A 26,763-nucleotide genomic window follows, 5' to 3' on the forward strand; every position below is an offset into this window, starting at 1 on the left:
ATGCTTCACTCTGGAGACCCTCTGCTGTTCCCATTGTCTCCCAGGCTGAGTGTCCCAAAGAGTGAGGTCGGTAGTTGGACGATAGTTAGTATGAGCTTGTTCGTCTGACAAATTCACACTGACGCTGGAAATGAAACAGGCCAGAGCTGCATTCGACTGCTCAGCTTATCACATTGAGTTGAACAGTGTCGTGTGAGGACAGCCAGTTTGCAACAGGACAAATATAGAAAAGAATTCCTTGGTCATTTCAGCTCAATTCTAGTGTATTTCCCTACATCAGGCTGTGGTGGAAGAAAAAGATGAATGAGCATACAGCCGAGTTTCAATTCGGCGTCACTCAGCAGTGACGTATTGTGTTCACTGTCCAAATGCATGCACAACTTTTGATTACTTTCAGATTCCTGATAACAGAGAAGAATGACTCTGTCAGGCAGCTTTAAGTGTTGAATGACAATATAAATCCAGACGCAGATACAGTAACTCCTCATGCATATAAAGTGGCGTTGGAGTAAAACTATTTCTTTTCCCAGCAGCGAGTCTCGAAAAGAATTATGCTATTTAAACTGCAGTGATGATAAAGATAACGATCAAAAAGGGAAATTTCTTTTATCCTCCCTCTCTTTATATCTGATGTAATTATCCAAAAATAATAATTAGTTCCATTTCTTCTCATCGCGTTCAACATTATGTCATCATCCTCACATAGTGAGCTACTTTAGATGAGAAATGATTTTTGGAGCAACACAACAACATTGTTTAGCTTCCTTTTCAGATTTTTCCTGATTTCTAAATGGAAATGACACACAGTAAGGAATCTTCCTCCTCCTCCGAGGTGGCAAGATAATATCATTTCTGTAACTTGTGGGTAGCAATCCTGTCACCGGTTATATGATCCCTAATAAGCAATGTGGTGTTCCGTCCCAGCAGTCAGTGATGAATGAGAGCCACAGCTCCCTCCTGCAGTCACATTGGAAGCGCTCATTCAAAGTTCATTTCCACTCAAATCCTTCCTTCTCCTTCGAGAAGCTGGAGCTGTGCCGCACATCTGTGCATCTCTGGAGGATAACATCACCGGCTCCATTTCCTCCATCAGTCCAGCTGTAATCCTGGTCTCCGTCTTTCCTCTTCCCTCTCAAAACTCTCAAGACAAAACCATCAAGCACTTGCACTTTACAAGCCTAAAATTAAGAACAGTTCCACTCAAAGCTGGAAGGGAAGGCTAAAACTGCAGCTGAGGTCTATAACTTTTCTTAATCAAAAAGAAATTGCAAACACTAAGAGTCTTTCCTATTATGAGGAACGCTTAGCGAGTTTTTTTACATACACAAAATATTCCGGTTGTCGCCCCTATTCTGAAAAAGAAAATATTGTTACTATGCTGATTACATAGTGAATTTAAATTAATATTTCAACTAAAACTTCACTTTATACACCAAAGTTAGTGCAAGTTTTTTTTTGTTTTTTTGTTTTGTTTTTTTTTTTACATTTTTGTAAAGTTTGATGTCACTGACAACCCAGAAAACAGGTTAGTAAACATTAGAAAGCAGCATGGAGGCCAGGGAAAATGTTACGTTGGTTACTTCATTTTTACATCTATAACTTATTCAGCCTCTTTCAAACTTTGTGTCAACTAATTTGGAATCACGTTTAAGCGCTGTAAATGGAAATTATTTTGGATGGTCATACATGTCTATCACTTGGTAAATTTTGCTACTCTTCAGTTGCACTATGCACCACTTGGGTCTAGTAGGAGCCAGTTCGCTAACAGAGCTGCTCATTCTGTAATTATTGCTAATAACCCCATCCCAACAAAGTTGCTGTTAAGACATCATGCCCAACCTCCGGTCTCCCCCCAGGTCGCCCAGGTGAGTAAGCGGCCTATGAGCTGTAAAACCCCTCTAGCATTTTTGGATACGATTAGCTCTGTTAGCACCAGGATGTTAGCATGGCTCATGGCGCTTCACCGGTTAGTGAACAGTTAATAGGTGTCAGCCTATAAAAAACAAAATTAACCCAAGCTGACATCCCTCATCCATGTGCTTCAGCCCACTGAGCCATCAGGAAGCCCTTCACTGAACATAATTACATTTAAATGCAGTCTGTCTGCCTCGTGTGTCACATGTGTTTTAGGCTGCAGGAGATATGGAATCAGACTGTACAATAAGAGACCCCTCACGCCATGTAGTGCTGATCAGTTTTTTATTCTAAAACTTTCTAAAATATGACATGTCTTAACCTTTTAATATCTTAAGAGATTTTTCTTTCATCATTTGTTAAAACTTTGCATTTTTCATACACTATAGTTAAACAGTGGGTGACCTCTTTCCACAGTCTTGTACTTTCAGATGTCGATTGCATCTGTAAATGTCTTTAGTAAGGGGAAAACAGCTGCTGATTAAGTTCAACTGTATGTATACTGTATGGTATATGAAAGACATACTGTAACTGCTTGTTAATGTATTAGGGATGTACCAGTCCACTTGGTACTACAAAAAATATTACAGTGAGCTCCTCACAGAAACATATACAGATTTTAAATTAAGAAGAGACACAACTCAAGTTTGTAATTCTCAGAATCAGCACATACTCTGACTAGAATCAGACTGTGTACTGGACGAAAGTTGGAACTGCTCATTCCTGGTATGTAAAAATAATTATGTCAAAATTCATTTTCTATATAATATGTGACGTGGCAAGAGGGATGAGGTGATGTTGGTGGATTTTCTTGTTTTTCCTATTTTGTGTCTTCTTTTGCACTTAGCTGTATGAACATTTTTACCATTCTGTGTAAATTTTCTTTTTTCTTCTGTATTTTAAATTTTGTTTCAAATTCCAGTCATGGAGATATTAAACATTATATGACAATCATCGCTCCTGTTTACACTTTGTTCCATCCAAAAGTAAACTTGAAGTGTGCTTTGATCATTTTAAATTTGGACCCTATTTTTTGTCCATTTTTTGTGCCAAAGTGACTAATGAAGAAACCAATTTTGATATTTGTCCAGTATTATGCACCAGAAAAAAGTGCATTTTTTTCTGCAACATAAATTTAAATATATAATTCTAATGATTGTACTCTTTTCTCTATTTTTTTCTAGATTTTGATGATTTTCTAATAATTCTCCCCCATTTTCATCATCTTTTACAAATTTCTAGCAATTTGTGGGGACATTTCTGGCAAAATTATCTTTTCCCCCATGTTTTTGAAAGAAATCAAACCAATTTGCTCAGGTTCAAAGGGTCACATAGCTTGTGAGAGGTGTCAGAACACAAGAAGCACAAGAAAACTGATGTCCAACCAGGTTTTAAAGGGTTCACTTATTATTAGAGTGAAGGAAATGTGCCTCACTTTCTGCTTTTATAGATATGCATGAACAGAATTTTAGGTTTGGGCATCGTGCAGGTGGAGAAAAGTGCGATGAATTACCTTTGAGGAGAACTTTAGGTGAACCTCAGCTTCGTCTGCCAAGCTCTTCTTTAACTGGGCCCAAGCTTCCCCCAGAGTCCTGAGCACACATAGGAAAGGAGGGTGTTTAATATCTTACACGAGAGAGGACCACACACACTTTTACATAAAGACATGCAGGGAGGGCTGAAAGTGTCCCACACACACACACTCACACACACACACACACACACACTTACACACACTCATAAACACAGATGGGGTTCAGCAGCAGGGCCGGTGCAAAAGTTCACGGATACACAAGTAACCAGTAAATCTGGAGAGCTGAGCTTGAGGTCCACAGCCAGTTCAACAGATGATTAGGATGTATGGGACATGAGATATGACTCACAGCTGGGGGCAATAACACTGAGACGGCTTTTGTAGATAAGCGTTAAAATTAAGTTAGCAGACGCACGTTGTGTAATAATTAAACATAACGTGTCTTTTTAATAGGCAACGCATTTGTTTTGATTTTCCGAGAGTGAATGATTCATAATAAGCTTGGAGGCAGAAAGCCTCTCCACATGTCTTCACAGTGAGGACTGTAAAACAATCATCCAGCAGGCAGACAGTCACAGCCACCAGTCGCGAGGTCCAGCACTGACCGTCTTTATGGGTAAGCGCATTACTTCAAAGCATCGCTGTGAATGGAAGACATGTGTGGAATTCCCTCAAACTGACACCCAAAACATTCCTGACACTGTCAGAGTAAAGTCAAGCACCTGCGACTCCACGGCAGAGAGAATGGCTGCGAAAGATTTTTGGTTTTTACAATCAAATTCTAAAATATTTTTACACCCTACAGTTGATTATCTTCTGCATACCTATGGACAAAGATTAGCTGACAGGACATTTTGCAATACAATTACACTTAATTTGTGTCTAGTTTTTAAATTATTTTTTGTACAAATATTTTGAACACATTTATAAACTTGTACACAGTTACATGTCTAAATGCAACCTAATCAAAACCTAAACTAAACTAAACTAACTAAATGTTGGCATGGTATGTTTCTGCAAACCACAGATATGTTACATTTGTACATTTCATATGTAGCGATATGTTGAGACTTCACAAGTTCACATTTCAACAATGCTATGATTTATGTGTGGTTATGTTTAGGCACAAAAACCAATTCCTTAGATTTAGGATAAGATCTTGTTTAAAATACCTGGTTTTGTTGCCATACCCACGGCTGGAAATGCACCAATGTCTCCCATAAAGAACACCCAGTTTTGGTGCCACAATCATGGCTAAAACTCCTGCCATATCTCACTAAAAAACATCCGCTTTGTCACCATACCACTGCTGGAAATGCACTGATGTCTTGCTAAAAAACACCTGGTTTGGTGCCACAATTACAGTTTAGATGCCACAACTGTAGCTGAAAATGCTGCAAAAACACCTGGCTTTGGTGCCATCGTCATCGCTGGAAATGCAGTGATGCCTCTAAAAAAACACCTGATAGAAATGTATTGATGTCTCGCTAAAATAACAATGACAATCACATCATTGATGCTACAACACGGTGCTGGAAAGGCAGTGATGTCTCATTAAAAAACACCTGGTTTGGTGCCACAATCACCGTTTTGTCGCCACGATCGTGGCTGGAAATACCACAATGTCTCAATATCTCTAAAAAAAAAAAAACACCTGGTTTTAGGTACTATAATCACATCTGGAAATGCTGCAATGTCTTACTAACAAACATCATCTTTTGTAACCACAATCACTGCTGGAAATACACAAATGTTGTGTTAAAAAAACAAAACAAATCCTGCCATGTCTCTACAACAAAACAAAACAAAAACAAACAAAAAAACCAAAACACTTCACCACAACCACTGCTAGAAATGCACTCATGTCTCACTAAAAAACACCTGGTTTGGTGCCACAATCCCGGTTTTGTTTGGAAATGTGGTTTGTTAAGAAGAGAGTTGTGAGCGTAAGTAGAAGCAGTCACCATGGCAGATCAAAGAGAAGAGCACCACCTACAGAAATTAAAACTTCAACAAGTTGCCCTGAAAAAAACTCAGTGTGTATCCTTGACCCCTAACAAATGTGTTAAATATACTTCCTTCCTTATTCAACATTTGTAAAGCCGAGTTTTGTTACGTTTAACATTTAAGCAAGTGAAGAGGCTCTCTCATGAGCGAGCCAACTCATACAGGTTCAGAGGAAAGATAACCTTTAGTTCATTTCTCATGATTTCAAGCTACAACAGTCACACCACTCTAAATGCTATTCACACAGTTAATTACATCTGTCACGTTCCTACAGTCTCACAGTCCCCACTGACAGACAATCACTTGCCTACAAAACACTGTATTTAAGGGAAAATTAATCTCCTGCCATGTACTCCCTCCATTCAACAGAAGTGATACAGTGCACGATTGGAAGCATTAAAAGTGGTCACATGCCTCACGGCCACATCTCTACCAAACAAATGGTAAATTCAGGAATAAATAGACGGCTGGTTCTGGGCTGCGGTCGGTCGGATGGACGGAACTGTCCAACAAAACAGCGATTGTCCTGTCTGACAACAGAGCTGGTCTGAGGGACAGAATAATGAAAGTATTGTGTTGCACTTTTCTGGGTGTGGGCAGAGTGAGCCGGATGGCATAATCTGGATTCTATATGGGACAATTCCATCCCACTGGAGCCCTCTATTACCATGCTAATATGGATATAAACATGTAAACAGTACAAGGGAGGGTAACCTGAGCTAAACTTGTTTGTGTGCTGTCTAATTTGCAACACAGAGTTTGCACACTTTCTTGCTCTGATAAAGATGTTAATGTGAAATTAAGTGTGCAAACTAATCATTTATATGAAGTTTACCCTTTAGAACCTGAGCAAATTGGTTTCTTTCAAAAACATGGGGAGAGGGCAATGGGCAAGCAAAGAAGAAATAGCCCAACACTTCATACAAAAAATACCCTAAAATTAGTTTAAAAAATTAAAAAAGAAAGAAAAAAAGAAGAAAAAAAAACGAAACGAGGCAGACAGGACTTGGAAAAAAGTGCTTACAGTTTTTTAATAAGTCTGTAACATAATTTTAAATATGTTACTATGATGATCATAAATAGAATTTTTTCCTTGCTTTTTTTCCCCCCTGGACATTTTCCCCCAGTTTTCTTTTTTAACAATAATCTTCAATTAATTTCTTGAAATTTTATGAATTATTTCCCTTTAAGTTGCTCACTGCCCCTTTTCTCATGTTTCTGAAAGAAACCACACCAATTTGCTCAGGGTTCACAGGTGTAAATACTTGTGAAGGGCATCTGAAAGCAGCACAAGAAAAGTGATGTCTCTCCAGGTTTCAAAGGGTTAAAGGGACAGTTCATCCCAAACTCAAACGTACATATTTTCTCTCCTATCTGTAGTGTTGTTGATCAGTCTAGATAGTGTGAGTTGAATTGCTTAGTGTTGCAGATATCGTCTGTAGAGATGTCTGCCTTCTCTCCAGTATAATGGAACTAGATGGCACTCGGCTTGTGTTATTCAAAGTGTCAAAAAAATACATTTGAAAAACTGAACAGCAATGTCTCCTTTGAAATGATGACCTAGTTACTTAAGATAATCCACAGACCTTGTTGTGAACAGTTTCATGTAGGAACTATTTTTTTTCAACTGAATTACACCCGTCAACAGCATTACTATGCTGCAGAGGAAAAGGACCATTCAGATTGTTACTAATGCCGGCATCTGTGATGGTATGGAAGTGTGTTAGTGCCCATGACATTATGGGTAAAATGCACATCTCTAAGGGCACCATGAATGCTGAAAGGTACATAGAGGATACGAAGCAACACATGCTGCCATCCAAACAACATGATACACATTCTCAACAGCGTAGCATCATAGTAAGAGTGGGGTTACTAGTCTGGTCTGTCTGCAATCCCAACCCGTCTCCCATTGTAAATGTGTGGCACATTATGAAAAACAAAATACAGCAACATACACCTCAGACTGCAGATCAACTGAACTGTGTTAAAACAAAAGGTGATGACACTGAATGGGGAACATGCCCCTGTACCAACATTTTTGGAATGTGTTGCAGGCCTCAAATTAAAAATGAGCACATATTTACAAAACAAAATAGGGCTGTCAGCGTTAATGTGTTAATGGCAATGCAATTATTGGATCGGATCATGGTTGGAGTTTTTTTTTTGTATCATGTTAATTGCCAACATTTGTGTCTTAAACATGCTGCAGGCTGAGTTTTAAAGCTTGAGTAATGATACCTGAGGAGTCAAGTGGTACCAACCATTACAGCTTTACAGAGAGGGGGCTAAATAACACTCCAAATATGGCTAAACCTTTGCAATAATAAAAAAAGCAAGGTTAATGAGTTTAAACTTTAAAATATTTTGTATTTGAACTGTATTAAATTGAATTTAGGCAAATTATGGCATTCTGTTTTTATTTATGTTTTACGCAGTGTCCCAACTTTTATGAAACTGGGGCTGGCTAAAAGTAAAACTTCATTTACGAATAATTAAGTTTGTTATATCACTTTGCCTCTTGGAAAGTTCTGTTGCAGCTCCTGATGCTGCAGAGACATGTTGTCGCGTTGCTAAGCTCTCTCACTGTGTCCTCATGGAATCTCTTAATAAAGATGAGTTCAATAACGATGCCGTCGGCTGCATTCGCACAAATCACAGCTTCTTCTCTTTGTGGGAATCTTTAGCTGCCGTGCCCTTCTCAGCTTCCTGTTCGTTTACGTTCCACGTTCCTGCGTCCCCTCGGAAAATCAGACAAAGACTTGTCCTCAGTGTGATATCCCCTCTGCTGTCAGGCTGGAGAAAAGAGGAGTGGTAGCAGACTCTTTCTCCCTGCAGGGTTTCCCCGCATTCCCTTTCCCCTGCAACCCCCCCCCCCACTCACACATCTCAATGTCTGCCTGCTCAAATCCGCCGCCGCTCTGCTCTCTCTTAATAGCACAAGTATGCTGCAGGACAGAGATCAAAGTAACCAGTGATTTACAGGAAGGCCGTACTGTTTCACAGCATCACTGACAGGGCCTGCGGACCCAGACTCACACCGGGATGTCTCGCATGGTTGGCGAGTTGACTGGCTAACTCACCGAGGCGCTGTCTGCCTGACTGGCTAATTGGCTGACTGATTTTTTTCCATATTTTCTGTCCTACATGTAATGTTAAATTTCGGATGTTCATATTAAACGAGGTTTAACCCTCTGAAACCTGGAGCGACATCAGCTTTCTTGTGCTGCTTTCTGATGTCTTTCACATGTGTGCAAATGTCTATCAGAGTGGCCTACCACCTCTCTAAAAAGAGTTAAATGATGAGTTGGTCAATCTGTCAAAAATATCTATCAAAATGGTTAAATGTAGAAAAGGTCAATCTAATACCAACAGATGTCTCAGAACTGTAGCGTAGGTCATTAAATAAACATTGTCGGCTTAAGACTCTGCTTTTCAAATAGAAATATATCTTCCCCAATTGTCTATCATTTGATTCTGACTCTGCAGCTTCATGGCTGTTGCTCTGCAGCTGACCCGGACCTCTGACCTTCTTGAGAAAAAATATGACCTCTGTGGTGCAATAAAGTATCACGTTTATAGTATTACAAAACATACTGTGGAGGAAGAAGCCTAAAAACACATAATTTACAGACTCTGCTTCTCCAAAGCGGCTTTATATTGGAAAGACTTCTTTTCCAAGTGTTGACGTGTAGTTTTTCCTTTTTTTTGTGTCGATTCACATCTTCCATGCAGTCCTGTGTGTGACAAGCCACTCGATGATGAGAGAGTGTTTGTCTTTCTCCTTCACTCACCCTTCTTCCTGGCTTGCTAGAGGGATCTGGGAGAGCTTGGAGAGGTTCTTGGCGTACTCCTCTTCTATCTTTATCCTAAGAGGGAAGTAGAGAGTTTCATTACCACACAAGCTTTTTACGCAATCTGACTGTTTCCATGTGCGTTTCCTGTGTTGTGCAACACAATGATGTACATGAATGAGCACAAAAGGGGAAGAGGTTTGTTTTAATGACAACTGTATGGTTTTCATGGTAACGTGAGGGTGAGGCGATACCTTTCTCGTATGAACTCTGCCATCTCTTTCTGCATTTGCTTCCCCTTTAGCTGTTTCTGCAGCAGAACCTCAAATCCTGTGATGCAGCCGTTGCCCTGGGGATCCTTCTTATCAGTCTGCGAGATAAACACAGCGAGCACACGAGAAACGCATTGAACAAACAAACACTTGGCTGTAAACACGACAACATCACACCTTAAGCAACAAGCTCAGTGGAACAGACCGCCTGCTGCAAGATTCCTCAGATAAAGGCTGCATTAAAACACAATCAGGAAAGTCCATCACTGATGATGATGGTGCACTTATCACTGAAAAATGTATTTATGTGACTGAAAACATTTAAAAGTTTATATTTAAAAGACATTATTGACAAATTGGCTTGATTTCTTTCAATAACATGGGGAGAAGACAAAGAGCAACTTAACCAGACACAGCCCAAAAGTATGCAAAAAGAAATGAGTTAAAAAGTTACTAGAAAATTTCCTGAAAATGCACACAAATATATATATATATGTATATATGGGAAAAGATTTTATTTTATATATTTCATTTTATTTTTTTTACTGTAACAAAAGTTTAAATACAAACTGATAAAAAAATATTTAGATTATTATAATTTTACATAAAGTTTTAAAGACATTTCCCTATTTTTTGGATAATTTTCCAATAATCTTCCAAAACCCCCCCCCATTCTGAGAACTATGTTCGAGGGAATTTTCTTGTCACATTTTACCAGTTTCTTAAAATTTGTGGGTCATTTCTCGCCAAGTTGGTCATTTCCTTTTTTGACCATATTTTCAAAAGAAGTCAAACCAGAGATCCAGGCTTCAAAGAGTTAAAGAGTCTTTTGTAAAGCTGCACTAATCAACATTTTTATGTCAACAGTGGATAAAATGAATATCTGTGGTGCGAGAAGTCTTGCTGGTAGAGACAAATTTAGTCTGTATTTTCAGCCAACTCTGCAGTCAGGGTGTTTTGATTTCAACAGCCCACAAAATGAAACTCGTCCATCTGTTTTGTGTGAAAAATAGATAAATAAATCCACTACACATTACCTGTTCAGCACCAAAAGCACTTCAGACACAGTTAGCAATGAGCTGGTGATCTTAGTGGAGCATTTAACAGCAAAAGTGGCAGATATTTCAGAGCTAAAATTAACATTAAAGGGACAATTCAACCAAAAATCAAAAATACATATTTTTCCTCTTACTTGTAGGACTATTTATCAATCTAGATTGTTTTTGATGTCTGCCGTCTCTCCAGTTTAATGGAACTCGATGGCACTCAGCTTGTGGTGCTCAAAGCGCTTACTGAGGCGTTTACTAAAGAAAATCAGACCTTGTTGTGAGCAGTTTCATGCAGGAACTATTTTCTATCTACCAAACTACACCCACCAACCGAATCGCAACGCAGACGGAAGCGTGCATCTACTCATGGACGAAAGGCTCATGCTTGTGACAGGGCAAGATGCAAATAGTAATGACGTCCTCCTTGGCTGAGCTGTAAGGTTAGCTAGCTCAGTGGTGCGAGGTGAACCAGCAGTAGATGCATGCTTCCTTCTGTGTGAAGAAACTGTTGGTGGGTGTAGTTTAGTAAAAATAAATAGTTCCCACATGAAACTACTCACAACAAGGTCTGTGGATTATCTTGAGTAACCAGTTCCTCAGTCATGGGTTTCAAGATTAGTGTCACCAGGTCAGTATCTGGCCTACTGTCTCCCCTTCTGTTCCTTTGGTATAATACTAAGTGATAGCCAGAGAAGTGTTTTTCAAAGCATTATGATGCCACAGTAAGGTTGACCTATGACCTATCAGTTATACAACATCATTGGTTCAACATAAATTTAAATTTGAGAAAGAAAAATATATGAATTCTTGAGTTGTAGCCAACGTGTTTTGTGAGGTCACAGTGACCTTGACTTTTTACCACCAAATTCTGACCTGTTCATTTTTAAGTCCAAGTGATTGATTGTGCCAAATTTCAAGACATTCTCTAAAGATGTTCTTGGCATATTGTGTTCACAAGAATGTGATAGATGCAAGGTCACAGTGACCTTGATCTTTGACCAATATAATAGGTTCAGCATTGAGTCCAAGTGGACATTTGTGCCAAATCTGACAAATTCCCTCAAGGCATTCTTGAACTATTGCCCTCATGAGAATGCGATGGACAACCCACTCACGGCTATCTCCAGCGCAAAGGCATACAAATAGCTCCTACATGAAACTTAACAACTAGGTCTGTGAATCATCGTTAGTAAGTGGGTCATAATTGCTGTAGATTTGTATTTTATCCCCCCGCCCCTTTTCATTTTTTGTTTCCTTTTTTTTTTGAGAGGGGGCACCTCGACTGTTGATATCTCCAACATTCTGCAACTCAAACTAAATTGATAAATATCACTACAGGTAAGATGAAAAATATGTGTTGTTTTATTTTTTTATATTCAATATATTCAATATTTATATATCCAATACTTACTCTTTCAGAGTAAGTATTGGACTAACACTTGACAGAAATGCAGACAGAAATACCACACTAAATGAATGCTAATGCTCAGCTACACCATTCAGACACAGAAATGCAGAAAGGCAACAGTGAAGTGGTTACTTGACAGCATGTAAACAAAGTGATTATGACTCTCCCAAACTCACATCCCTCAAAGTCCTGAGAACAGACGCCAAAGCCAGAAGATTTGAGAGTGACGCCTTTCCTGACTCACTCTTTCTTTCCTCTGTGTTGTCACCTCTGTGTGTGTGACTTCACACCACACCTGGTAGAGATTACACTGCAGGGGTGGAGGATGTCCAAACAGAGCAGCAGAGGCCAGCTGGCTCGCAGCGCTGCAGCCAGATCCTTGTAGCGTATGATCCTACCGCGCTTTCTGTTGGATCTTATTAAAGCCTATGCTGCTTCTCAGTGTGCAGCACAGCCGGTATGAGATGAATATGGAGTCATGTTGGAAGATGAAAAGGATGCGGTGTTGTTTTTGGGCGTATAGACTTTCAGGATTTTTTTTTTTGCAATTTACTGGAGAGAGCAGAAATGTCAACAGAAGTGGAAACATTGTTTGAAAGGATTGTTTTTCTTTCTTTGGTTGCTAGTTATTCTAATTCCTCAAAAGTGTCCTGTACATCCTCTTCCACTTCTCCCTGTTTCCTCATCTGCCTGGTTTGAGGGGTGTCCTTGTTCCAAAACAGGACTTACTAAAAACTAAAGTGAGACTTTTGACATCCTAAATTTTAGCCCCTAGTGAAGTGCTGTGATGCAACTTTTTAACCCTTTGAAACCTGAGCAAATTGGCTTGGTTTCTTCTGAAAAAATGGGAGGGTGACGAGCAGCCGTTCGTCTGAAATTGTCACAGTCTCAAGCTAGTTGTCACATATGGTCACCTGAGTTTAATGTAAACTTGTGGAGTTTTTGGAGTATTCCTGCCATTAGTCAGAGACAATATCTGATCAAATATAAATTGGCGGCATTCCCCTTTTGCTCTCAGTGCATGGCTGCATCCCAAATGCCTATTAAATTAATTTTATTTTTTATTGTAGGAGCCTTGTCTGGACTAATTCTTGATGGAGAATACACAGCTTTGTTTTGATTTGCAAGTTGTTTGAAAGAGCATTGCACAAGAAGACAGGGAATAAGTTTTTTTGTTTTTTAAGAAAATCTTGGAAATAAAAAAAAAATTAAAAAAATTAAATCCAATGAATAATTAATTAATCAAAGTATTAAAAACTGCAGCCAGCTTTCGCTTACGGGAAGTCGATAACAAATGTGTTCTCTCTTAAATGTTAGTGTCAATTTACCCAAAAGTAGTCACAGTAGCTCCATTCGGTTGGTTTCAGCAGCTGTTGCTCCGGCATGCATGCAGGCGTCGGGAACGTCACACAGTTAATCTGAGAAAGGGAGAACATCATATTTTAGCATCATGACAGACAACTTTGCTTTAATGCTAGTGCACTGTGCAGCAGCACTATTAGTGTTGCATGTGTTGACAGTTTAGAGAGACACACGCACACAGATTTCTGCTCTGGCATTAAAGGTAGCCTGCACTCTGTTGCTTTGGCAACACTCTCATATGGGCAGCTCTGAGAACACACCAAAGTAAAAAAGACACTTCCAATCGACCCAGCATTGTTGATTCACTTTCCTCTATTCGCTGCATCCTCAGGGACACTACTATCAATGTAGAGCCTCTGTGGGTCTCTGCCTTTTTGGGATTTATGGTTCTGCTCTTTAGCACAACACTCTGAACTTCTACTTTTTGGCCCACAGCAATCAGCGAAATGGATTCTCAAAGACTGCCTTTAATTATCTCGGTGCAGCTAATTGTGTACTCGCTCTCCCAGCAGCAGCGGCGTTGGTTGTGTTGGCTGCAGGACGCCCTGCTGTGAGCGGCTCCGTTCTGCTCCAGGGTTACACTCAATAGGATTGTGCATGTCACTCTAGTACTTTGTGCTCAGGGGCTTGGTGCAGTGCTTTTATATTGTTCCTTTCATTTAAGCCTCCAGCTTGGTGGGGAAGCTAGAAGACAATCACTTCTAACTGCTCCGTTTTATGAAATGCATTTGCAGGATAATACAACTCTCTGAAATTACAGCTGCTTTGGATATAAATGCACAAGGTTAGGGTTTGACAAGTCATCACTTCCACGTTTAGCAGAACAAAAACTCCCGTGAAAATGCAAAACCTGCTCTGCAGTTTCTTCAGCTGCCAACTGAGTTTTTCACAACAAGGAAAGAAGAAAGAAAAGAAGGAAACAAAAGGAAAGGGAAGAAACCACAGGTCTCAGAATGAAAATAAATGAAAAGCCATGTCCTCATAATAAAGATATAAACAGACGCCAGGTTTAGCTACAGACTTCAGGGCAAACAAAAGGAGCTTTATCTTCTCCCACATTCATTCCTATTAACCTCAGGAGGTAAAGAGCCTGCAGCGAGGATTCACTGTTTCTATTTTAAAAAACTTCAGTGGCACCCTCATCTAATGTCAGAGCTTCGCCTTTCAAAGCAGATCAACAAATATGATTCTGCTGATGACTTTTCCAGAGCCAATATTTAGACTGAAATGCAGGAGGAATAAGAAAAAAGAAAAAAAATGCAGCTTTATTCTGGTTTATGAAGCTTGTAAATTGCTCCTATATAATCTCTGATGAGTTCAGAGGTTGACGGTTAGAGGGGCTTTAAAGTGACCCTTGCTTCCTCTGGTTAAGATGGGGGCAAAGCTACTTCTTACAGTCTCAATTAAATTATTTATTTAACATTTTGAAACCTTGCCTTTTTTAAATACAAAAACATGGGAAGAAGGTAATGAGCAAAAAAGAAGAAAAGACCCAGAGATAACCAAGAAATCTATTGAAAGTACAAGAAAATCCAACAAAAAAACAAAAGGAGAAAGTAAAATTGCTTACAAAATTATATATATTGTAATATATATATATATATATATATATATATATATATATATATATATATATATATATATATATATATATATATATATATAATATATATACATATACATATATATACACAAAAGTGTTTTGTTTTTGTTTTTTAAATGAGTTTTTGACATATCCAGGCCTGTATGTGGCTCCAAAAGTGGCTTTTTTTAAAGAGTTCGTAACATGTTCAGGTGTGTTTGTAACGACCATAGGAGGTATTTATTTTAAAAGTTTAGGATATTTCAAGGTGTGTTTTTATCACAAAGCGTCACAAGTGGAAATGTCCCAACGAGATGTTGGGACATTTCCACTTGTGTTTGTAGCATTAGAGGTTGGGACTATTGAGCAAGGTTTTACAATATTTCGAGACATGTTTGTAGCGATAAAAATGGATACTGTTCAACAACAGTTTGAGATATGTCCAGGGTGAGTCTGTAGCAACAAAAGTCAGTTTTTTAGAAGAGTTTGGGACATTTCCAGCCGTGTACATAGCAACAAAAATGGGTGTTTTGTGACAGAAGTCTATCAAAAGTTTGAGACATTTCCAGCTGTATTTGTAGTGACAAAAGAAGGCATTTTTTACACAGAGTTTGATCCCAGGTGTGTTTGTAACGTCAAAGGCGGGAGGTTTTTAACAAGAGTTTTTGACATATCAAGGTATTCAGATCCGTTTGTAGCAGCAAAAGCAGGTATTTCTAAAACATGAGTTCAGGACATTTCCAGATGCATGCGTAGGGACCAAACCGGGTACTTTATGCCCAAATATGATTTTTTCCTAACTCTAAACATTTTTTGTGTCTTCTACACATTAACCACAGCACTGTCACAACATAAAGTTAAGGAGTGAAATTATATTAAAGAAAGTATCAACATACCCACAAAATATTTTAAAAAAGTAGTTTGCAGAAATGTACAATGCCAGCATTTGTTCTGGCGATTGAGTTGGCTTTCAGCACTTGCTTTTATGATGTTCTGTAACCTTAAATGCACTATCTGTCCAATCTGAGCCTAACTCTCCCAACAAGGCATGTCAGGCCTGCCAAGCTTTGGGTTTTGATACTGCTGCTATTCAGCTTACACACACTCACTCAGATGGAACAGCCATTGGGAACAATTTGGGATTCAGTATCTTGCCAAAGGGTACGTCCACTAAACAACACGGACTACTTTGTGTCTATAGGTAATTATACGTCTGAGCGGACAAGAATTAAATGCAGTTCCCCAAGGCTCCATATTGGGGCCTTGTGTGTTTAACATTGACATGTTTCCACTGGCCCAAATGATAGGATAGAAAACAACAAAATTTGCAGACGACACTCAAATTTACAAAACCATATTTAGGGGGACCAGGGGACTATGGTCCAATGCAAGCTCCGACTGAGAGCACTAAATTAAATAAACCATTGGATGTGCTGCAATTCTCTTAAATTAAAATCATATCTGAAGGTATTGTTTTTGGAAAAAAGTCAGCGCTTAGCTTCAACTGGCAACGTTGAAAACTATAGACCAAGCCAATAATGTTGAATTTCATAGCCACATTGAGACATCTACAAAGTCAGCTAACTATCACCTCCAGAACATATCAAGAATAAGAGGACTTATGTGTCAGCAGGATTTGGAAAACCTTGTCCGTGCATTTATCTTCAGTTGACTTGACTGCTTTAAAGGTGTCTTAAGAGGTCTCACTAAAAAAAATCAATCAGACAACTGCAGCTGATTCAGAACGCTGTGGATCATATCTCTCCAGTTCTTAGGTCTTTACACTGGCTTTCTGTCAGTCACAGAATCATTATCAAAACACTACTGTGTGTTTTTAAAGCACTGAATGGTTGGGAGCCCAAGTACATTTCTGACTTTCTGCTACAGTATGAACCATCCAGACCTCTCACATCTTCTGAGAAAGGTCTTCTTTGTGTCCCCAGAGTCAAAACTAAACATGTGGAAGCAGAGTTTCGTTTTCAAGCACCACACATCTGAAACAAAGAGAAGAACACTCCTGCTACAATTTCGGTTATTTTAAATTAAGGCTGAAGACTTTTCTCTTTGTGACTGACTTTTATCAAATTAAATATTCACTAATTTCTTACAATGCACTGTAACTTTTGTTTTTGTATTTTACACCCGTAAGTAATTTTTTGGCTTGTTTTTATTTTGATTCTGTAGTTTTTCCATTGCATTTTATTACTTTATATCATTGGATAGTGTGATTATTTTGCGCGTGTTGATGCTTTTATTGTTTTACTTTGAGCACTTTGCATTGCCTTGTTGTGGAAATTTGTCAATCCTCCAATTAGTGGACAACTAGTTATACCTCCCAAGCCACAGCCACCTAAGTGGGTTTTGTTGTCTAAACTGAACCACATGGTACTGTCTTACAAATGTAAGGTATACTTGGTTTGCAGAAATGTAACATTAATTCTCAAGTCTTGCCCTTTAGCATACAGTAAGAGTATCAGATAAATTGGAGTAGCTCTCCTCACCTCTCTTTCTCATGCTTCCTGTTATATCCATCTGCTTATTAATGGCAACACACTGGTTGCTATGGAAGCCGAGACAAGCTTCCCTCCACCCCCTACCTCTGCTATTTACCAAGCGCAAGGCCCAACAGGATGCGACAACCTGACACAGAGCAGAAATCATCTGGATGCTGAATAGGATGATGTCACTGTATATCTGTACACTAGCAACAGGAAACAAGCTAAAACACTTCTAACAGGAGTGAATGGAGAGGAAATAGATAGAGAGCAAGACTGAATAGGAAATCAAACTCATTTGCAGCTGTCATATAATCAATTTATAGTTTGTACAGTGTCCCAATGTATGAATTTGTGCTATTTTATGCTCAGCACTGATGCAGCAAAAAAAAAAATCCACCTAGGCAATCTGAACTCCTGGAAATTTCATTTTCCCTTTCAAACTCTAAATGCTGAAGTTCTCATCTGCTAGTATCAAATCTGATCCTTCAGGGCTACTGTAGAGAGGCAGGGTGAGTTCATGTTTAGTTCGGAGTTCTGTTAGTTGCCCCACTTACCGTGACCGTGGTCTCCTTGTTCTGTTTCCTGGTGGGCGACGTTGATCCCGGGCTCTGCGGAGAGAAGAAGGACGCTCCGTCAAAACCTCCGTCTTCTGTGTCAGACATGACCGCTCGACATACACACACTGTCACTCGCACGCACACAGACACAGTTGTTTTCCTGGCGAGCGCTGTTAGCGTCTGTCTGGTGCTCTCTCTGCTGCTGCTGCTGCTGCTGCTGCTGCTGGTGTGTATGTATGTGTGTTTGTGTGTGTGTGTGTGTGTGTGTGTGTTGCTGTGCAGAGTAGGGACGATAGTTCTGCAGAGCAAAGCAAAGCATGGTTCTCTCTCTTTGTGTGTGGATGCACGTGTGTGGGATTTTTAACACTTGAGCTGTGAACGGTGTTCTGAGTGAACCCACAAAGTGAGAGTGCATGGAGGGGACAGAAATCAGGAAAAATAAATAAATGTAAAGACAAAAAGTCAGTTGTTCTACACATTCTCATAAAAAAGAGAAAAGGACCTTGAATCTTTAGTGGCTAAAGTGTGTTTATGCTCTCTGAATGATCTTGTGTGTGTGTGTATGTGTGTGCGTGTGCAAGATGCAGCAGAGAAGTGTGGAGACAGAGTGAATAAGTGGTGGGTGGATCCTGTATAACTGCACCCTGACTGCCTGGTTAATTACGATCAGGGGAGCAGATACTGTAGGAGGGATTTATCCGCTCTAAATGCCATCAGCCCCTCTATTATAATGAGAGACGCAGAGAGAGATCTGACATGTGGAAAAACTGCGTCATTGTGTTATCTGGGATTGATTTTTATGACTGTAAAGATGCTAAAGCTGAGCAAAACAGACCTTTTTTTATGTACAATGGATAAAGTGACTATATGTGTTATGAAAAGGGAAAACAGAGCAGCTGGGTCTCATTTCGAGGGTGTCAAAATACACTGCTTGGGCAGGGTCCCTCACGTCACTATAATGATGCCGTTTGGCATCTGTAGCAGACGTCCCAAGCTTTCAGAAAAATCCAATGCGAACCCATCTCTGTCATTATTAGAGCTTCAGAACAAAAAAACATAGTCAAGGATACTCAACTTGCTTTGGGGCCACACAGCCTTTACTCACTGGCCCTGAGGCCAGTCGCTGCAGGCCCATACATGTTAGGATTTCAGGGTATTTGTAGGACTTCAGGGCATTTAGGATTTTAGGATGTGTCTCAGAGTTTAGGGCCATTTCTATGATTTTAGGACATTTCTACGATTTTAGGAAATTTCTTGGACTTAAGGGGTTTTTAGGATTTTAGGGCATTTCTAGGATTTTGGGACATTTAAGATTTTGATGAATTTTCTCGGCTTTCAGGACATTTCTACAATTTTAGGACATTTCTAGGATTCTTAGGACATTTCTCAGATTTTAGGACGGTTCTTGGATTTTCGGACTGTTCTAGAATTTAGAGCATTAAGGATGTTAAGAAATTTTATAGGATTTTAGGACATTTCTTGGATTTTAGGACAGTTCTCAGATTTTAGAACGTTTCTATAACGTTTCGAGGATTTTAAGACATTTCTACAATTTTGGGGTGTTTCTAGGATTTTGGGATGTTCAGGATTTTAAGGAAATGTTTAGAATTCTAGAACATCTCTAGGTAGTTTAGAACATTTCACAGATTTACAGACGTTTTTAGGATTTTCTGACATTTTAAGAAATTTTCTAGGATTTTCTAGGATCTTTACAATTCTCATTTATTCTCTCATTATGTTATCACTGTGAAGTTGACCTTTGTGATATAAAAAGTTATAACTTCATCATTATATTACAATAGATATTAGTGCGAAAATATGTCATGTCAGGTAAAGCTTTTTTGGGAAATCTGATTAGTTTATTACTAAGCCCAAGTTGACACTGCTGCCAAATTTGATTTTGAAAAGATTTCCCTCATAGTGTTCTTGAGATACAGTATCACATTTATGAGAATGGGACAGACAGACGGACGGACTGACAGGGAGTGAGGGAGGAAAGGTGACTGTTGTTGCTTTATCATTACAGACAGACATGCATCACATTTACACAAGTTTACTGATGTGGAGTAATTACCTAAGCTTCGTGAAGGCTTTTGCACAACATCCATTATTTTGGGTGATATGGCCTGGCTGTTATTTTGGAGCACTGCAGGCAGCCTCTGTTCTGGGATTTTTGTACAATACAAGCAAGAAGACATCGCCTCCAAATGTCAGCAGAGTTTGTTGCAAGTTAATTCTTCTGAGAACAAATAGCAACACTGTTCACCCCAAGAACAAAGGTTCTCGCTTTGCATTCTTGGGTTTGAGACAAGATTGGGGGTAATCTAAGTTTGTTAAAATTCAAAGAACGTGTTCTGTGCATGAGAAATGGGGATTAAAAAGTGAAATATTATGAGGGTCAACCAGAGTCTGCTCACTCCACAGATGTTTTAGACTGCGGCTGGTGTGTAACATGCTCTCAAGGAATAGAAACAACAAGTCAGACAGCTTTACCTGTTGCTCTGTACTGCTCTTCCGAACCAGACTGTTGTGTGAATACTCCACATGATGCAAGGGGCTACCACCTGAGTGAAATCCATTCACTGGGGAGAAATGAAAGAGAGAGAGATCAAGACTGAGAGAGAGAGAGAGAGATTTCATTAGTTCTTTGGTGTCTACAGATGGGCCGTAAACTTTATGAGTCAAACCAAGCCAGTGCTGATCTGTCCTGTTTTTAGTAGCTCCATATATGTGCACAGATATTCAAAAACAGAGATCTGGATCTGGATTTGGATCAGGTTATGCTAGCAATCCCTCAGTCAATCACGCACCCAATCCTGTGAGAGCTAGCTAGTTTCAAACTTAAAAGATTGTGTTGCACCACTGAAATTGTTTGGATTAAAGCTTAGCTTTTTAGCATTAATGCAAGAATGTGTAAATGACTATGTTTTGTAAACAGTAAATTGTTGTATAAAAAGTTCTCAGTATATGTCAACTGAAAGCAACTCCCTAGAATTAGGGCATGGCGACATGGTTTTAAAATAATAACAAAATACTTTTAGGGTTTATCACGATACACAGTATATTTCTTGATATTTTGAAATCTCTTCTAAACTATTGTACACTGCTAAAAAACAAAATTTATAAATAAACAACAGTAACAAATAAAGTGTCTACTGCCATAAAATAAAGTTTCATAAACAACTGTTAAAATAGAGTTTAATTAAAAAAACAGTTATAATAATTTAAGTAAAGTATATGGTTAAATAAAGGACTGTTGTAGTGAGGGTTAGTAAGTATTGTGTAATTAAATAAATCAAAGCCAAACCCATAGTGCTTTTATTTTGAAGACAGTGGTGATGTTTTTGCTGTGCTGAGAACAGCTTCCAGTCTGTCTTCTGTCATCTGTATTAGACGCTCCGGGCTTTCAGAAAAATCCAAAGTAAACCCATCTGCATCATTATTAGAGCTTTAGAGCAAAGGATATAGTCAGGGATACTGCACTTGCTTTGCTTGGGGGCCACTTTTGCAAAATGACAAGAGGCCAGGAGCCAGTCCCAGCAGCCCCATATACAATATGTTTCTGGGATTTCGGGACCTTTCTAGGACTTTAGGGAATTAAGGATTTTAGGACATTTCTTGGATTTAAAGCCATTCATCAAATTTTAGGATGTTTTGTGGATTTTGGAATATTTAGGATTTGAAGAAATCTTCTAGGATTTTAGGACATTTCTCGGATTTTGCTCATACTACCGCCACTACCACACATTAACGAAACTGTTATCACAATGCTCTTAAATGTGATGATTTATTCTCTGTAAGCTGGAAACAAACTATCAGCTTTCCAGTTCTATATTAATAGTATTTGCAAGTCAAACTGGTGCTCTATGGTCGCAAAATGTGACTAAATAATCACAATATGGAGCTCTGCAAAAACCCTGATTTGTTTGTGTGTTTGTGAGAGGCAAAGAGCCATAGAAGAGAGAGGAGAACAAAGTGACATTAGTAGCTCTATGTTTTGCAATTTTAGGTAAATTGTATGATCTTTATGAGATTGAATCTTTTCAACATCGAAATCATTTTAAACAGTTATTGGCCCAAATATTTGATCATATATTGCAGTCATGTCCCATATTAGCTTCCTCTTTTACCCTCCAAAGTAATCAGGTCACACATTAGTGAGCAAACGTAAGTTTTGTTTTTTGATTCAATAAACTACCAATTAGTGGGCGTTTTAGGAACAACTAATCTCTACACTGGTTCATGCAACCCAGTCACCAGAGAAAATGTAGGCATTATAAGTTTCTGCAAACCACCAATACATTACTTTTGTATGTCTTTATGTAGATTTGTTTCAACAACACTTGTCATGTTTTGGCTTAAAATACCCAGTTTTGGTGGCACAATCATGGCTCAAGAAGGGATCTATGTTTCTGTAAAAAACAGTGCTCTTTGGGGCACTATCACTGCAGGTGGCGCAGCAATGTTGCAGTAGAGACAACCGCTTTCTGTGGCACTATTTTTGCAGGAAACAAATGTCTCAGTAAAAAATAATATTTTCTGTGGCACAATCATGGCTGGAGAAGGTGTCAATTTCTTGGTAAAAAAAAAAGAAATTTTAAAAATTAAAAATAAAATTACTGTTGGTGGCACAATCACAAGTGATACAGCAAAATCTGTCAAAAAACACAACCGCTTTTTGTGGCACTATCCTTGCAGAAAAACGAGGTCTCAGGGAAAAATGCTTCTCATGGCTCAATCATGGCTGGAGAAGAAGTCAATGTCTCTGTAAAAAACAACCACTTTTTATGGCACTCTTTTTGTAGGAAATGTGGTTGTGTTTCAGTAAAAAAAAAAAATCAAACATGTTTAGTGACAAAAAAGCAGCTGGAAAACAATGTTTAAAACCATTGGTTTTGATGTTTGTTGGTCTTGAACAGTAGTCTGCAGCTTGGTAAGTGTCACACCATCCAGTGTCCCCTATCAACTCATATGACAAAGTCAGCTATACACTACATCACGTTGGAAACGTTAATGTAAATGCAACATATTTGTGGCTTGAGTATATTGCCAACATTTTCTTGTGGCGACTGAGCTGGGTTTGCGCATGTACACATTTTTGCTGTTTTGGACTGAGGCGAAACTGTTTGACTGTGATGGAAAAGATGGACATTAACGAGGGCTGCTCCCAGCCTTTGAGCACCTCTCAGAGTAGGAAACATCACACAAACCTTACTGGCTCTTTCTGTTTATCTGCCTTTAGAGGAGGGCCAACAGTCAGACAGAGGAGGCCTTAGTTGTGCAGTTGAGGCTACAGATAAAATTAACCACAGGAAGTGTCTGCGTGTGCGTGTTTGGCGTGCATGAGTTGGTGCTTTGTGCCACTATGGAATTTTAGGAGAATTTGCAGCCTCAGGGCATTCAAACTTAAGGAATCTGAAGTGATAGAGTTCAAATGGAGAATTGTGTTACCTGTTGGCAGGGAGTTCTTGTGTCGGAGGGCAGTCTTGGGGGTCCCAGGTGCACTGGATGGTCTCTCCCATGTCGTCTCTAAGGGGGGACAAAAAAGCATTAGAAGAGTGGTACCAGCTGTCATATTTTTTTAGTCACTTTGCTCAGTGTTGAAACTATTAGCTCTATTAGGGGAACAATAAGAAGAAGTGATTCCATCCACGGGTGCAAACTTGGCAGTCAGCAGTTCATGTTTTGAAGTAGGGTCTATTTTCTATTTTATACCCACTAATCAGTTGCTGATGTTACTTTTTGTTGATACAGAAGTGGCAGCAGTCTCCAGGAGAATTGTATTTAACATTTGTTGCAACAATCAGAAATATGTCAATATTAGAGCTGTTATTTCTGCGAGTCAACTAACAAAAACCTGTGCAGCTGTGTAAATCTCTGCCATGCCTGTGTACATTTTTGTGGCTATTTTTCCTGTGTAGCTAGATACATAGCTTTGTAAGAATTGGATTTTTAATCCTTCAAAACTGGAGTACCATCGCTTTTCTTATGCTGCTTTCAGATGCCTTTCACAGGTATTTAAACCCCTGAATCCTGAGCAAATTGGTGCAATTTCTTTCAAAAATGAGAAAAAGGCAATGAGCTACTTGGTAAGAAATGCTCCATACATTGCAAAAAAAAAAAAAAAAAATGGTATATTTAAAAAAAAAAGTTCTACTGCTCCATCTGTGCCCAGAGTACACCCTGCACTACAGAGCTCCTGATGAACAGTCCAGCACCAAAAATAGTAAAGCTATATGTGGCAGCAGATGTTTTAATTGTGGTGGGCTGCCACAAATAAATTGAACATTCTGGGGAAACCCTGCTGTAACAAGAGATAATTAACACATAACAGTACAAAGTCAGAATTTGAGAAATGCAATGTTCAATTCACTTTGTCTTATGGAAAAATATTGGGACATGTTAACTTGATTGACAATTGTCTCTGCCAATGAGAGTCACTTTTGGCAGTCACATTCTTGCTTGCTGGGTCAAGTTTGCTCAAACTTGGATTTTGTGGCTTTAATATCTACCAATAATTACTTTTATAACATCATGACAAGAACTGACAGCAATCCCGCGGCAGCAAGCCTTAAATTTGGAATTACTATTCATTGGCTGAAGAGTAGCTTCGAGATTGGAAAGATTGTTTTGTACAACACTTTCACCACAGTCGTTTTAAGTGTCTCTGGATAGAATTGGAGTCTTTTATCAATCATCTATTGTCTTTTAGAGTAATGCCGACTAAATTAAACAACTACATAGCTTTGTAAAGTTTAACTGAGACCACAGAGGCTCTGATACTTGAACATCTGTCCCCATTTGACTTCTGAGGGTAAATATACCAGAGAACGGGAAAACAAAAAGCATGACAGACAAAAACCCTAATATGGAAGGACTCTTTTTGATTTGAACTCCCCTGTGTCTGTTCTCACCACAGCACTGAGCTAAATTAGCCCTTTACTATCAGCATAGAGAGAAGAGGCACAGACATGTAAAGAGCTCTTATTTCATTTGGGTCTTTTTGGCCGACCCCGCTCTATTTGGCGCTGCTTAGCAAAGGAGACAACTGAGCCAAGCCCATCAGCTCAAATGACACGCATGGAGGGGATAACTGGCAGCAGACTGACGGAGAGAGGCTGTGCCTTCACGTTTGATGTACAACGCCAGCACACAGCCTTTACTCACTGGCCCTTAATGCCTCGATTTCTCTCCATTAGCTTGCCATAAACAGATCGATACTGTGAGAAATATAGGATATTAATGCAGAAAAATACAACATAATCTACTTACCACAGGGAAATTGTTTTTTATTGTGGCGGTCTGCCTCACTAAAGGGATAGCAGTGGAAATCCCATTTTTTATGATTTATATTACATTTGTCATATGGATAATACCTAGTTTGCCAGATTGAAAGCAAGAGAGCTCAGTGGAAATGACAAATTAAGTTATCTTGTCAATACCATTCCTATTTTAACATGCCCTTAAAATATTTTTCAGTCAAATGGAGGGCTGGGCACCAAGATATTGCAATGGTACTATAAGGTTGACTACTGTAAACAATGATACTTGTTAACCCTTTGAGACCTGAGCAATGTGGCTTGTTTTCTTTCAAAATCCTGGAAAGAAGGCAATGAGCAATGGAAGAAAAAATGACAAAAAAGCAAGAAATGAGTAAAAAGAAAATTACCAGAACATTAGTTTTTAACACGACAAAAGAAAAGGAAAAAAGGCTAACAAAAATTTAAGAAATTACAATCATTCCTTTATATAATTTTAAATATGTAATTATGACAGTTATAAAAAATATTTCTCCTACCTTTCTTTTTTTTTTACCTGTACATTTTACCCTAGTTAATTAAATTCTAAATCTACTAATTTCTTGCAATATGTGAAACATTTCTTTCCAAGTTGCTCATTGCCTTTTATCCATCTTTTTGAAAGAAACCACCACTCTGAAAGCAGAACAAGAAGAAGTCACGCAAGGTTTCAAAGGATCCAATAATCATCAGTAATGAAGACATAATCACTAAGTGAGTAAAGGCAAAACATAGATCAGTTAGAAAAGTCTGGTAAGTTCAGAAAAATTACATCATTTAACTGTAATGGTGCCTTTAAACATTGGCACCCCCAAGTCGGGGGGTAAGGGGACGCCATGGCCCCGCTGACCAATTGACAAAAATAATTGGAGGAAGACATTACCATTTTTAAGAAGCTGGTGTGCGCTCATTATTTTAACCGAGCACAAAGGTAGTGTTATTTTGTTACAACCATGTTGGTATAGCTTCGCGGTCAGGATGTTAAATAAAGCTCCAAAGTTAGGCTAAATTTTGGAAACAACCAGTATGGCCAATTTCAAAGGAGTCCGTTGAACTCTCACCTCAAGATATCTAAATTAAAATGGGTTCTATATACCCGCGATTATCCCCTAAACTTAAAAAGGCTTGAAAGAGCTCCGCCTGTGTTGGTTGCGTTCATGGACCCGCAAAAACCTCAGAATTTAGAGAGGTGACACAAAATGATACAAAGGGACACAAATGCATTTGTGTCCCTTTGTATCATTCTGTGTCCCTTTGTACAAATGCCTCCACCCCCCCACACCACCCCACACTAATTCTTTGGGAAACACTTTATTATATCTATATACAGTACAGCCCTGGTCAAATGAAAAACATTTTTTATATTTTTTTTCTCCAACTGACTATGAGGTGTAAAATCCCACATATTTACTATGATGTTTGACACTCGAGTGGAACAGGTTGAGTTTCTAGGCAACTGGCTCTTGAAATGCAGATTGCTGATAATTT

The 26,763-nt window shown here is 38.9% G+C and overlaps 1 protein-coding gene across 2 annotated transcripts in view; it reads right to left on the bottom strand.

The window, feature by feature from the left end:
* The window catches only part of gas7b (growth arrest-specific 7b), an 81,570-nt gene that overhangs the window by 22,052 nt on the left and 32,755 nt on the right, over window positions 1–26,763 (bottom strand). For both annotated transcript variants that reach the window (XM_042508462.2, XM_088069642.1), the window contains exons 3-9: window positions 23,429–23,506; window positions 20,471–20,559; window positions 17,975–18,028; window positions 13,307–13,396; window positions 9,504–9,619; window positions 9,250–9,324; window positions 3,428–3,506 (exon numbers count right to left, since the gene is read on the bottom strand). In XM_042508462.2, coding sequence (XP_042364396.2) covers window positions 3,428–3,506; window positions 9,250–9,324; window positions 9,504–9,619; window positions 13,307–13,396; window positions 17,975–18,028; window positions 20,471–20,559; window positions 23,429–23,506 — 581 coding nt within the window. The remainder of the gene's footprint in view (window positions 1–3,427; window positions 3,507–9,249; window positions 9,325–9,503; window positions 9,620–13,306; window positions 13,397–17,974; window positions 18,029–20,470; window positions 20,560–23,428; window positions 23,507–26,763) is intronic.

This window comes from Plectropomus leopardus, chromosome 19 (assembly GCF_026936395.1).
Source record: "Plectropomus leopardus strain MGB_pleo_1.0 chromosome 19, ASM2693639v1, whole genome shotgun sequence".
Classification (NCBI taxonomy): Eukaryota; Metazoa; Chordata; class Actinopteri; order Perciformes; family Serranidae; genus Plectropomus; species Plectropomus leopardus.